Source organism: Melospiza melodia, chromosome 1 (genome assembly GCF_035770615.1).
Source record: "Melospiza melodia melodia isolate bMelMel2 chromosome 1, bMelMel2.pri, whole genome shotgun sequence".
NCBI classification, from domain to species: domain Eukaryota; kingdom Metazoa; phylum Chordata; class Aves; order Passeriformes; family Passerellidae; genus Melospiza; species Melospiza melodia.
This window is the reverse complement of record NC_086194.1, coordinates 32,308,565-32,321,940: the sequence shown is the minus strand read 5'-3', so window position 1 is coordinate 32,321,940 and position 13,376 is coordinate 32,308,565. Positions and strand designations below refer to the sequence as shown.

General features: G+C 40.9%; 1 protein-coding gene across 1 annotated transcript in view; it reads left to right on the top strand.

Moving 5' to 3' along the window:
- Positions 1-13,063, top strand: part of RAPGEF5 (Rap guanine nucleotide exchange factor 5) — a 156,381-nt gene extending 143,318 nt beyond the window's left edge. The window contains exons 24-26 of the mRNA XM_063153017.1: positions 866-930; positions 5,881-5,935; positions 9,316-13,063. Coding sequence (XP_063009087.1) covers positions 866-930; positions 5,881-5,935; positions 9,316-9,434 — 239 coding nt within the window. The 3' untranslated portion in view covers positions 9,435-13,063. The remainder of the gene's footprint in view (positions 1-865; positions 931-5,880; positions 5,936-9,315) is intronic.
- Positions 13,064-13,376: the final 313 nt, after the last annotated feature.

Sequence of the window (13,376 nt, the reverse complement as noted above, 5' to 3'; positions counted from 1 at the left end):
AGGGTGCACTATTGAAGTCAGAGCCTCCACTTCCTCAGGGAATCTATTCATATTCTTGGTACTTCATGTCCAAGATAGGTCTCACTTCTGACCTAATACGCATTAGAAAAACAGAAAAAATGGCCTTGAGCTACTGTTTTAATTGTATCCTAACTTGGCAACGTTTATTTTGCTTGATATTCCCTCCCCCCAGTTCATTACACTGTGTTCAGTTCTCTTCCTGGGGCCAAATACAGACCTTTTCCTCTGACCTTTTTGTTGCCTTTGCAAATTCCCTCCAACAACACTACATAAAAGCGTTTTTCCCCAGGCATGATGCTTATTTCAAGGCTTTGTACTTTGTACTTTGGTGTCTGTGATTAACCTCTCTGGCTGTCCGCTGCTGGGGACTTGTCTTTGGGGAGGACTTTACAGTCCTTTGTCCCACAGAGGGAGATGAAGGGGTGTCAGAGCCATCTCTAGAACCTGGTGGTTCTGCCCCCGTGGGGCTCTGGGCTCAGGGACAGACCTGTCCCAGCCTGGGCCATGCAAGGCCATCCCTCTGGGTGCCCTCCCCTGCTCCCAGCCATCTTCTGTACATTATACATCCCAGAAGTAGCACAGATCAGGTTTAATAAGAAATCCTTGCCCCCACTTAAAAATAGTCTTCTTCTTAACAATGTGTAAATATCGTTGTTATCTAATAATCTCTGCATGTCATCATTAGGCCAGGCTTTTTTTTTCACTGTTACAAGATATTGTCTCAATCCTTAATGGGATACTTACTTTTTTTTTTCTTTCTTTTTGTTGCTGTTTAGTAATTTTATTTATTTGCATTAAAAAAGAGGTTGTGAATAGTAATTGTTTTTCCTTTTTTTTCCCCCAGATGTAACATTCATCCATGAAGGAAATAAAACGTTTCTGGATAACCTTGTTAATTTTGAAAAGCTGGTAAGCTAATTTTATCCTTCCTGTTTTTCAAAACATTTATGTTCTCTTCTTCCCTTTGCTTTCCTTATCTTGTAACACTGTAAGGTTTTCTTTTGGCCTAACCCACGAGGAAATAATCAGGGGTAGAAAAGAGCAAGCAGGATGAAACAGACAAGTCTCTTTCCCCTGCTCTTTTCCTCTGCTTCTCTCTCTTCTTCTTTTCTCCTCTACTTCTGTATAAAATGGCTGAACCAATAATGGCCATCATCACTGCTACACAGTCCACTCTTCATTTATACCCAGTGAGATCAATTCCTTTGCATCACCTGGTGGGCTGCTTCATATTAGTTAAATTCTCCTGCTTCAGCTTTCTCTGAATTATGTTTCCTTTTTGTTTTTCCCCTCAGTTTTCTCTAGTTTATCATCCGCAAGTGGTATTGTAATTTTAGGGATCTTAAATGAAAGTTAAACTTTTTGATCTATGTTAAATGAGGAAGAAAATAATGTTTGAAGTACAAATTAAACTAACTGTAAATATCAGTAGTGTATTTTTTATGCATAAGGACACTTGATGATGTCTTTTTGGACACATTCACTCTAGGCATCATATGGCATCTACTCTGGCATGGAATTACTGAGAGAGGTTTGAGTTGCCTAATTTGTGTTGGTTTTTGGTGGTTTGTTTGGTTTTTGTTGTTGCTTTGTGGTTGGTTGGTTTTGTTCAGTTTGGGGGTTTTCTCTGGTAACATTTTCATGAACTTGGTCTGTTCAACCTAGAGAAGAGCTCATTACAGTCTAGAGCTTCCTCCTGAGGGGAAGAGGAGGGGCAGGCACTGATCCCTTCTCTGTGGTGACCAGGACAGAACTCGAGGAATGGCCTGAAGTTGTGTCAGGGGAGGTTTAGGTTGGATATCAGGAAAAGGTTCTTCACCCAGAGAGTGTTTGGGCACTGGAACGGGCTCCCACATGGAAGTGGTCATGGCACAAGCCTGACAGAGTTCAAGAAGAGTTTGGACAATGCTCTCAGGCACGTGATGGGATTCATGGGCATGGTGCTGTGCAGGGCCAGGAACTGGACTCAATGATCCTTGTGGATTCCTTCCAGCTCAGCTTAGTCTGTGATTCTATGGCACTAAAAGCCAAAGTCTATATATCTGAACAGTGGTGGAGTAGAGAAGCTTGGAATTTTTTTTTTCTTGGCCTATAGTATTTGACCAAGAAACCAAAATGTTCTTTGCAATTGTCCAGGTGTGCCATGGAACTCTTATTGCAGATGGCTCTGGTTGGTGAATTGTGCCCAACTATTTTCTCCATGTGTTTACACTTGGTTGGGAATGAACACACAACCATGGAATTATTAATGAACCTGATGTTGAACATATTTTCACATTCTATCATAATATAGGTTGTCTTTCAACTTGTAAGCAGATGTAGGCTCTCACTTTTGAACCTGAGCTCCTTTTTTTCATGTTTCTATTTGATTTCTGTACCTTTTCTTGTTGCAGAGTTTACAAGAATACTAATTTGCATTTAATGAAAGGTTTTCTTGTTCCAAGTCCATTAACTGTTTGACCTTTAGGTGTTTTCATAAAACTCATTAGCATGTTCTTCTTCATTGCCTCTTGGAAGTACATCCAATTAACATGTAAATTAAACTAGCCCTTGATGCACCATAATTGTTATTAAAATCCTTCCACTGGCCCATATATTTATTTAGTGAATATGTAGAATCTAATTCTTGTCCAGCCTTAGCAGGCTGTGTTTGTTTGTTTGTTTGTTGTGTAATCGTGTATATGTTTAATGCATGCTGGGCTTCCTGGGGTAAGAATCCCTTTCCTTTCTGTCTCCATTGTGTTTCCAGAGGCAGTGGGAGCTGTGCTAATTGACTTCAGTGAGCCAGGATCTCACCTTTTCCATTCAAATGGATAATGGGCATTTTAAATGGCAAGGGGGGAGAGGCTGAGGTGATGGCTGTGGGGTGAGAGTTGTTCTGATTGACGCTTCCTCCAAATTGTCATTCAGATCACGCTCTCAGAAACATGCTGTCTCATGCAGCCCTGTGCATATGAATGCAGGCAATAGTGCAAGCTTAGGAAGTGGGGGCTTAGGAGAGATTTAAATTTCAGTGTAGTGGAAACTCGGGCTGCACACTGGTATTGCCCTGGCTCAGTTGGATTGAGTCAGTGGCCATGAACTCACAGGATGCAGTACGCATGATCACCTATTCATCAGTCGTGTTTCTTTTCTAATTGTAAGGGCTTTGTCCTGAAGAACAATGTCCTCCTCGGTGCTCTGTACTGAAGTGCTGAGCACTTTCTGGCCTTAGCTGAGAAAAATTAGGATTGACATTGACTCCTGCTCGATTTGGATTAAGCCACTGAACCTCACCTGCAAATTTGCTGTTGCAGAAAAAGAAGAAAGGAATTATTCTACCATAGCAGATTACTGCTTTGGGGAAGGAACTTACTGTCATAAATGACTAGAATTTCCACTTATGAATTTCAAAGCAAAGATGGTTTCTTGTGTCTCCGTTTGGATTACTATTTTGAAATATTTCATTTCTACATTAAACATCCCACCTGAAGGAGGACTTGTCAGTCTGAACCATTATTTTTTCCAAGTGTATTAGTTTCTTTTATTAAAGATCCTTCTCCCTACAATCCCTGCTTCTTTTATATTCTTAGATCTCAGCAATCCTACCATGACTGGATTTTATTTGACATGAAATTATAGCAGTGGATACAAAGTTAACTCAAAATGTAAAGAAGGAAATTTGCCAAGAGAAGGAAAAGAAGTGATCTGTTGTTTCAGGAATGTTACCTAGCTTTAGCAAAGGTGAAGGGGTTGCAGTGGTTTATTTAATTGCATTTTGTGTAAAATCTAGTCTATTATAATGTTAGATCAATATTTAGTATTATACTTACTTCTTCAACTAAATCTGAAGGAATAAATGAAAATATAGCCTTACATGGTCACATCTCAAGGAATTTCCGTGGTATTTTCTTAGCTGTTTCACTCAAATGTGGCTTCTTCAGGTTTTTCTCTCCAGCCTTCAGCTATGTCTTAGCAATGACATGTCTTAGCCACACTCCAGCAAACTCTATTACAGGTCAATGGCCATTACCCTTTTCGATAACACCTGCTTACCCAGAGCCTTCAGCTGTAAGGACTGTGTATGTGCAGCTGTGGGTTAACCCACCCCCCCAAATATCTGTGCAACCCCAAGCCCGAGGCTCTGCTGTCCTCAGTGAAAAAAGTGCTAATGATCCCGGGGGCTGAAAAGCCACAGAAATGTGTGTTACTTATCACACTAACAAGTATTCAAGCACCTGTTTAAGCAGACAGGAGATAGCATTTGCTTTGCAGATACATTGGCTGTAATGCTTCTGCATTACTTTTGGGTCCCAGAGAATTGAAACCAGAGAGAAATTCATAATTAGAACACTAAGGGCAGAGGATCTGCAATTCTGCTTTAAATGTTGCACTAAGAGGTTCTTCCCTCACCAGAGCATCACCTACAGAAGCCAGCCCTGGGACGAACCCTCACAGTGACTGACTTCAAAGGAGAGACAGTAAAGAGTTACAGTGTATGGGATGGGTGGGTTTTTCTGACTTGTAAAATCCAAATGCAGAGAGTGTTGGCTGGGAAACATCACAGCAGCAGCACTGGTGGAAGTTTCAGTACTGCCAGTACTCACATTATTGATCGTGAAATCTAGATCGTCTCATTAGAACTTCATTATAATCAGTGCAAGGACATCAGCACAAGAGATTGTGTAATTTCATGGCAAATGAAGCACAGCGGGTAACAAGAAAAATTATTTTGATTTACTGATGAAAGAAATATGAAGTTTCCATTAAATGTGCTCTCATGATAAGCTTTTCTGTGGAGGAGCCTTGTAAGCCACTCCCAGGATGTTGAGAGATGAGCTTTTCTGCATCAGTCTGGTCTTAAACGTACTCTGTTCAAGACAATTAATGCTTTCCACCTCTAAAAATTTTTGAGGGACATGTAAAATGAGCATCAGCTGTTTGCATGAGCTTTCAGATCATTCCTGCTAACTGCAATTTGCTTCTTTTATTTACTAGATTTGGTGAGGAATTGCCTCAGAAACAGTAAAATTTTTAAAAAGTAATGGCTTAAGAACTTTGTGGGTAGTATCTTGTAAAAATAAGCTCCCTCTACTGATTTGTAGTGAATAATCCCAATTTTTGTATAAATTGATGACCAGAGCCTGAATGAGAAACCAAATTTAAACCTTTTGTTTCCTCTGCTTAATGTAAGTGAACATCCAATATCCCTGTAAGCACTATCTTTTGTTAAAGCAGCATACCTACAGGACAGTTTTACTTGGTACATACCTGTGGAGCTGCCAGGGTGCTTGCTCTGCAGCATTTGGGCCGTGGGCTCTTTTATTTTGTGCTGGTCAGGCTGAGAGAACTGCCTGGCTGAGAGTGATGCCTGAGTGTGGTGGCATTACACAAGTGAACACTAAGGGGTGCAGTCTGTGCCACAGAGAGGCTTACAGTCCAATTATACAGATGTGGAGGCAGGAGGAGAGGCTGCAGACTACATAGTACCTTAGATAATGCACTAAAGCTGGGGTTGAACACCAAAGCGCTCACCCAGTCCACAGGCCTTCCTTGCTGTAGGTTTTCAGTTTAATAAAAGTTGCTGTAATAAAAATGAGCAATTGTTTGGTTATTTTTCATTACCACTTTCCATAGGTTCCTAGGGAGTTGTTCTCATTTAATCTGTGTGATATCAATAAGACATCCTGACTAACCCTGTTTCATCAAATGGTATCACTAAGATACCAAAGAGCAAAGATTCTCCTGCTGTCTTCATTTTCTACCTTACCACAGTTGCTTTTTTCTGTTCAGTGTAGGGCAAGGAGATTTTTCAGGCTTTTCTGATGACAGAATCTCTCCTAGGTCTTTGCACTGATGTTTATTGTTTTGTCTTTGCAGCACATGATTGCAGATACTGTTCGGTCATTGAGACATTGCAGAAATAACCAATTTGGTGAGTAGACAAAATTTCCTATTTCTTTTGCCTTTGTACATCCTTGAGGGTTTGTTGAGTTTTTGGTTTGGTGTTTTTTCCCCGTTTTCTTTCCAGTTGCTCAGGTTTAATACAGAATGTGGTCAAAACCTATTTAACCAATGGTCAAGAGAAGGCATCATTTTTGGAAGATCAACACAGCAAAACCCACAGTTTTAGCTTTAGTTTACAAAATGTTTCTAGGAACGGCTTCCAAATTTTAGTAAATTACTTTCCTGCAAACATTGCCATCTCTTCCAAAGCCTGTGTAAGATCTGTGCCAGCTGCACTCAGCAATGGAGGCCCCTGGTGTATGCTGCTGTTTCTGCCTTTCCCAGCTATCAAGGAGTTAGCTCAGTCTCCTGCCAGTCCCAGTGTTTTGGTAAGGAATTCACAGCTGCCTTGGCTTCCAGCAGCTAAAGGATGGTACTCATCCCCACAGCTTCTCACTCAGCTCTTCACCAAGAGCAATTGTGTGTTTGTCTGGGCTTCTCAAGGACGTTTCACAAAACTCTACAAGTCTCGAAGGTATGAGGATCCAGTGGGTTTTGTGAAAGTGGTTGAGTAGGAAGAAATGAGGGGCTTGTTTCCTCTTCTAGGGGAAGCTGCAAATATAGCTGTGCCTGCTTTAGACACTGGAGGATCAATGCTGGAGGCAAGGACTGTGAGTGCCTCAGCTGCACAGAGGACTTTTTTTGTTGCTTTTTTAAAAATATTTTTTTTTGTTGTTCTTTCTGCCTTATTAGCCACTAGAGAATCCAACCCTGAGGGACCATGCCAGAAAACTTCAGCTCTCTTTGTTCTGCTGCTTAGAGGAGAAACCTTGCTTTTCTCCTTCTCAGTGTTCTTATTCTCTGCAGAGATGTTAAATACAGGAAGGGGACAGAAGAACTACTTTAGGAAGCAGTTAGTTTTTAAGCCAAACCCACTAAATATGTCATTTATTGAGGCCACTAAAACCTCTTTTTCAAAGAGAAGTTCAGAACAGTGCTGCAGCCTTGGGGAAAATAGAGTTGAATAATAACTTTTTTCCACTGACTTTTCAGCAGCTGTCAGCATTGACTCCAACAAAAAGAACAATAATCATAATTTTAATTATAAATACAGATACCTTGGAGAATAATAGGTACTTTTAAGAGTTCTGTTAAACATTTGCTCTATAGAATTACTACATGTCTATACAGTATTACCTTTATACAATGACTGCTCAGTATTATGGTTCTTCAGTAATTTTTCTAAAAAGAGATATATAAAATATATAGATATAAATGTATGTAAATGTATGTAAGAGACAAAGCAGGGGAGAAGGAGCAAGATGTGCCTTCTTTTAATTCAGATATAGAAGGAAATATTGATTAATCCAAACCATACCTCTGTAAATTAAAAGGTCTCCTATTTGGCATTATGAAAAGTAACATTGTTTCCTTTCAGTGATGTGAGGGCTTTTTGCATTTTCCCTGCCCATCTTTCACTTGTTTTTGCCTTTTTTATTTTTCCAAGTGATTTTGTAAATCTTGCAGCATAAATCCAAGGTTAATAACTGAGATTTATCATATAATCTGGTAGTTTGAAGTAGGCAATTGTTATTTTATTTTAGCACAGACTTGATTTATTATGAAGCTGGCATTTAAAAAGCAGCTTATACAGACATCCCTGTAGGCACTTTTTTTTCCCTAAAATTCGTTTAGGCATGAAATGAATTCACTGAATATTTATTGAGACTTTATGGACAGTTTCCTTTTCTAGTGGGCTTATTTTGCTCTCAGGAATGTGAATCTTTCTACTGCATCAGTTCCCAGATTGGCCTAAGAGCAGCAGGCATCTCACTCTAGGAAGAAATTCAAACAAAACTAAGCAAGGAATATTATTATTGTTTATGAACTGTATCATGTATATTAAGCTTGCTGGCCAAATTGTTTCTGGATTAGAAACTGGTTAGATTCCAAGTAAAACAGAAATGCCTGTTTAAAGCAAATAACATTTATATCCTAAATCCTGAAAACAAATAATAGCATTTCCAAAGTGAGGAAGAACAGCTTGAAAAAACAACATAATTCAAGCTTTTGTTATTCGAGGTGTTAATGAGAAATACAAATGTTTTTCACTATGAGCAGCACAGCTGCTGGGATCCTGTTCCCTCAGAACAGAAAGGTCAGCTCTGTAGCCTGACAGAAATTTATCACATTATCCTGTTCTCTCCAGCACTGCTCAAGTGAGATGGCTGCTCTGCAAGAGCTCTTTAGGGCAGCTGCCCAGGAGCCCCATCAGCAGCCACAGGCAGAGCTGGCTGCATTCACATCCCGTGTTACACACACAGCACCACACACCTGTCTTCAGAAACAAGGGGTTGGTGATTCCTGGAAACTTGCTCATACAGCTGGAGAGTGTGGAGAAAAGGATGATAATGAAACAAAGGAGAGGGAAGAAGTGTATGAGTTAAGCTGATTGGTTCAGGGAGTTTTGAAGGTTTTTTTTTTTTTTTCAGTTTAAGGTAATATTGAGGACATGGATATGAATTGAGCTTTCCAGCTTTGCTCATCTGCCAGAAGTCAGCAATGTTGCTTTCTCTGCCTGTCTTGAAGGATCTTGGGCTTGGCTTTATTTTATCTGTCTCTGCTGGTACCAGCCATGCTGGATGGTTTCACAGGAAGGTCCCACAAGCCCATTTTGAGGATAAAGCTTGTACCAGAGAACAGCTGCTATTCAGGCCACCCTTCAGACTGCCTGTTACACAGCTAATTCCTCTTGCTGCATAAACTCCCATGAAATGGCAGCGTGACTTTTGTCTCTGTTACAAGATCAGAAATCAAAAGCCTAACAGATCAAAACACAGGGGCCTGTCAGAGCAGCTTTGAAGAGGTTTCATATCCATCTGCTGTGCTGTCACCTTTCACTGGCTCTGAAGAAAATCATCCAGGGCCTGCTGTCTTGTGGACTGGGTTAAAAATTTTAAAGAGTTGCAGGCTGGGATACCCACCCCTGCTCAAGGTCCCATTGTGCTGCCAGAGCAGCACAAAGGAACCCTTGAAGCACCCTTACAGGGGATGGACTGCCTCTACTGCCAGTAGAATTAAATCTTCCTCTTGGGAAGAGTCAGCTTCTTGTCATCCTCATGTCGCCCTCCTTTATGCATGCTGGCTGCCCAGAATTGCCTTTTTTTTTCTTCTTCTTCTCTCCTGTTCTCTATCTAGCTGTTACCTCATTCATTGCACTTGAGCAGCAAGTCCTTTGGGTTACTGGCTGTCTTTCCTTTGGCTGTCTAGCACCCGGCACGTGGCACAGCAGTGACTTTGTGACAGAGGACAGAGGAGCAGCAGGCAAGGCGCAGCTTTCTGATCCATCCCCTTTCTCCTGTCTTGCAGGCAATGAAGTTCCTTCGAAAGAGCACCACGAGCTGAAGCCGTACGTCCACCACCTGCATGTCATCGACAACCAGCAAGCTCTGTTTGAGCTCTCTCACAGGATAGAGCCGCGAGCGTGAGCGTGCACAGCTTCATGTAACCTTGTAACTGCAGCACTTTGAATTAAGTGAATGTTGATGCCAAGCATGTTGCTTCCCTATAGGAGAACGGTTTACTGAGTTTTATCAGTAGCTCACACAACGTGCGCAGGAAAATCAGGCAAGAGCCAGCAAAGGAGCTGCTCGCAGGATTGCAGGGCAAGCTTGGTGCCATTCCCGCTGCTCCCTGGGACCTGAGGCAGCAGAGCAGTGTCCTTTGAGCTCAGCAGCTTGGTTTCTGTGAAAATATTGTTTGGTCCTGTGTAGCTTTCAATGCAGATTCTGCCAGTATTAGAAGGAAAGGAATAGTCGTGTCACAGCAGCAAAACATTTCAGCGAGCAACATGCCGCAAGGGGGTTGATTCCCAGTTCACCACAGTATGTACCTCACTAATTCAAGGCTGCCAAAGTATTGTTGCCAAAAATAATGTGCAATCTGTGCAGCTCCCATGAGTCCACTGGAGCATAGCATTTGAGATGTGTGAGCAACCTGGAGCAGGAATCTAACAAGGCAGTGCAACCAGATGAAACTCAAGAATGTGTTGTGATGTGGAGGTCAGCAGTAAACAGTTCACTCTGTTATGGCTCCTGTAAAAATATGCTTTCTAAAACATACTGTAGGAGCCAATACACTTCTGTTGCAATTTATGGACACAATTGTTTGTATACTGAAAACATATTATTTTCTTCCTTTTCAGTTATCTCAGATTTAGCACTGGCTCCTGCAGTTAATGTGTTATAAATTATTATAGCAGGAACTTTGTTTTCTGCTTGGATTACACCTTTTTTTGTATCTATTCACAGGCAAATGCCTAGATCCATCTACATTTCTAATTCCCCCCATTGGAAATACCATTTCAGGAAGTAAAATTTCACCTAACTTGCACATGCTTTTAGTTTGTAAAGCTCAGAAAGGTGCCCCTTACAGGGTACCAGTGTAATTACCTGCAGACACACCAGGCTCTCAGCATCAGAGTGCCTTAACTGCTTTTGTCCCTTTCACAGCCCTCCCCATGACAATTCTCATGTAGGTAAAAGTACTGCATCTGGGCCTGTGCTGAGGCAGCATTTCTAAAGTAATGTCTACATCTGACCTACATCTCAAACACCACCATCACCTGGTTTCCAGTGCTAAGGAGCAGCCCTGAGATGATCCAGTGAATCCCACAGGAATGTGCAGAGGGTGCTCCTTGGCATGTCTTTGTGCACTGACTCACAGTGCCAGTGAAGGTCTCTTTACAGAGCAGGGAGGACACATTGCATTGCTTACCCATCTCTGTTGTATGTCTTCCACGTGAGGAAGACTTCCAAGAAAATGCTCCTTTACTAAAATGTGGGAATACTGAAGTAGCATGCTCTTCCTAATTGTGTTATCTCTGGTTTAAAGTGATTTAAAAAAAAAAAAGCAGCTTTAACAGTAGTCTGTGGGGGAATCTGTAGAATGCATTCAGTTTTCCCATCTGTGAAATATTGTATAGATCTATTGTAAAGGAAACAGATGTTTCAGAAATGTATTTGCTTGTACTTTGTTATTATCAAATACTATATGATTTTTTTTTAAGAAAAAAGAAATTTCTTTTTACCCAGTAAAAAGAAAAAAAAATAAACTCTTGCTGGCCATGGAGTAAAAATTTCCTATGTTCTTCTGTAGATGTGACTGCACATATTGTAAATAACTTTTTTGTGCAAACAGACCAAAACTGTTCAAATGAAGATACTAGCTGTGGTGGGCTCCTTTTTGCAGTGTAAGAACAAAAACCAGATACAATTTGCTGCTTGTGTTTCTGCAGTTCTTCCTAGGGCTACAGCACTTAGAATTCCCAACATAGCTGCATTACCTGGATGCTTTCCTGGGTTTTGAGCTCCCTCTTGTGAATTTTTTTTTACTGTGGCATTATTTTTAGGAACCTGTATGTAGACCAGCCTGCATGCTTCAGCTTGTGAGGTGTAACACTCTAGTCCACAAAGTTGTTCTGGAAATCTGTGGGAGAGGGAGCATTCAGAGGTATTCAGGGTGAGAAGGTGGGGCTCTTTCTCAGTTCACTGCATTTGGCTCTGTGATACTTTTGGTGGCTACTGTGGGTGAAGCAGCAGCTGAGTTGGAGAAGAATAAAAGACAAGAAAATGAAAGAAGGAAAGAAAAAAAAAAAGAAAAAAAAAAAGAAAGATGACTCTGTGCTGAGGGTCTGATTGGAAAGCCTGATAGACTTACCTGGAACTCTCCTCATTCTGCCAACTCAAAATGAAGTAAAGGGATGGGTTAACTCATCCCAATAGGCTTTGAGCCAGCTGAGGTGTTGGCTTTCTGCACATCTGTAATTTCACACTAAATCAGGTGTTGTCTGTCACTTGCAGCTGGCATAAAATCAGTCTGAAGGCACACAGCCAGCCTTTACCTTGTTATCTCTGCAGTGACTAATTAGACAACTTGTCACAGCTTTGCAAACTAGTTTTTGTAATGCCCTGTATAACTCAGATTCAAGTTTCAGGTGTGAGGATCCAACATGGCTGCATCAATTAAGTGTTGAGAATTGGGCCTTAGGACTGTTACTATAAAGGAAAAGTAAATAGCCCAAACCTGTGGCTAATATGTCTAATTAAAAAAAGGCCCTTCTATGTCTTCATTCCACTGGTGAAGTATTGCAGAGCTTTGCTGCAGACTGGCAAGCAGTTTGAAGATGTGGAAGTTAGGAGGAGAACTAGAAGTAAACCCTGTATTAGGGAAGGGCAGCACTATACAGCCTCTCCCAGGGTCCAGCACTGGTGATATTGTGTGATTTTTTAACATCCTTCAATAGTGCAATTAGGTTATGTGGTATAAAATCTATAAATCTTGTAAATTCCATTTATCGCAATCACATCTGGGGTTAAATACTCTGCACACTTTTTTTTTTCGTACCTAAGAGGAGTAATTAGATAGAACAAAGGAAAGAGCTGTGTGACTTTGGACCTCTTTGAAGTGGGATTTTGTTGCAACAAATTTAGATGTTTCTCTAACACAGCTTTTTGGTTCCAACATCATCTTGAATAGCAATAAATTTCATTTGCATAGCAGTGGCAAAAGAAAGGGTGTTATCAGAAATAAGACCTGTTCTGCTGTAAAAATTTCAAAGGAAGATGTAAATACTAAACATTTAAGCAGAGTAATATTTATTTGCATAGCCTATTTATTGTCATCTTATACACTGTTAAAGACTGGGATGAAGTCAATGAGCTGAGTAAGAACACCTGCCTGTTCCCTCTTGAGTGCCATAACCGTGTCAGCTTGCATTAAAAGTAATAAAACAGAAACCCCCAAATCAAGGTATTTACCTAACTTCTCAGGGACTACAGCTAGTAGTTATCCACCATCATGAGACCTGGTATGTATGAAATAATCTGATTTACCAGAATCAATGTTGCCAATGTTTTCCTTTGCATATTTCATGCTTGTTTGCCTCTGTACATATTATTGTGTCGTGTATTTATGAGCGCTAGTAAGCAATAATTTATATGTTAAAATGGCCAAGCAATACAAGGTTAAAACTTGTAGAAGCAACTGTTATGTTTATCTTGCATTTTCCAGTGTTTTTTAATATTGCTTTTCAAAATATAAAAACTACCTTAATGAAGTCTGAGCTCTGTGCCTTTATGCCTACCACACATGCTTATTGTTCCAATGTGGAATATTTTACTTCCAGTCCTCCAGTTCCACAGACTCTCACTGCATTTGTGAGATGGATGCAGGCTCACACAGGGGCTCAGGAGCCTGACCTCTTTCAGAGCTGCTCATCTGTCTCTGGTCAGTGGGACTTGCTGGTACCAATGTTTCAAAAGCAGGAATGATGTTAATGGGGCCTCAGCTGTGCCCTGTCATCACAGCTCAGCCAAAGAGGGGCCTCGAGCCACCATGAGAAGTCCCTGTGGGAGAGGGGAGGAGTAAAT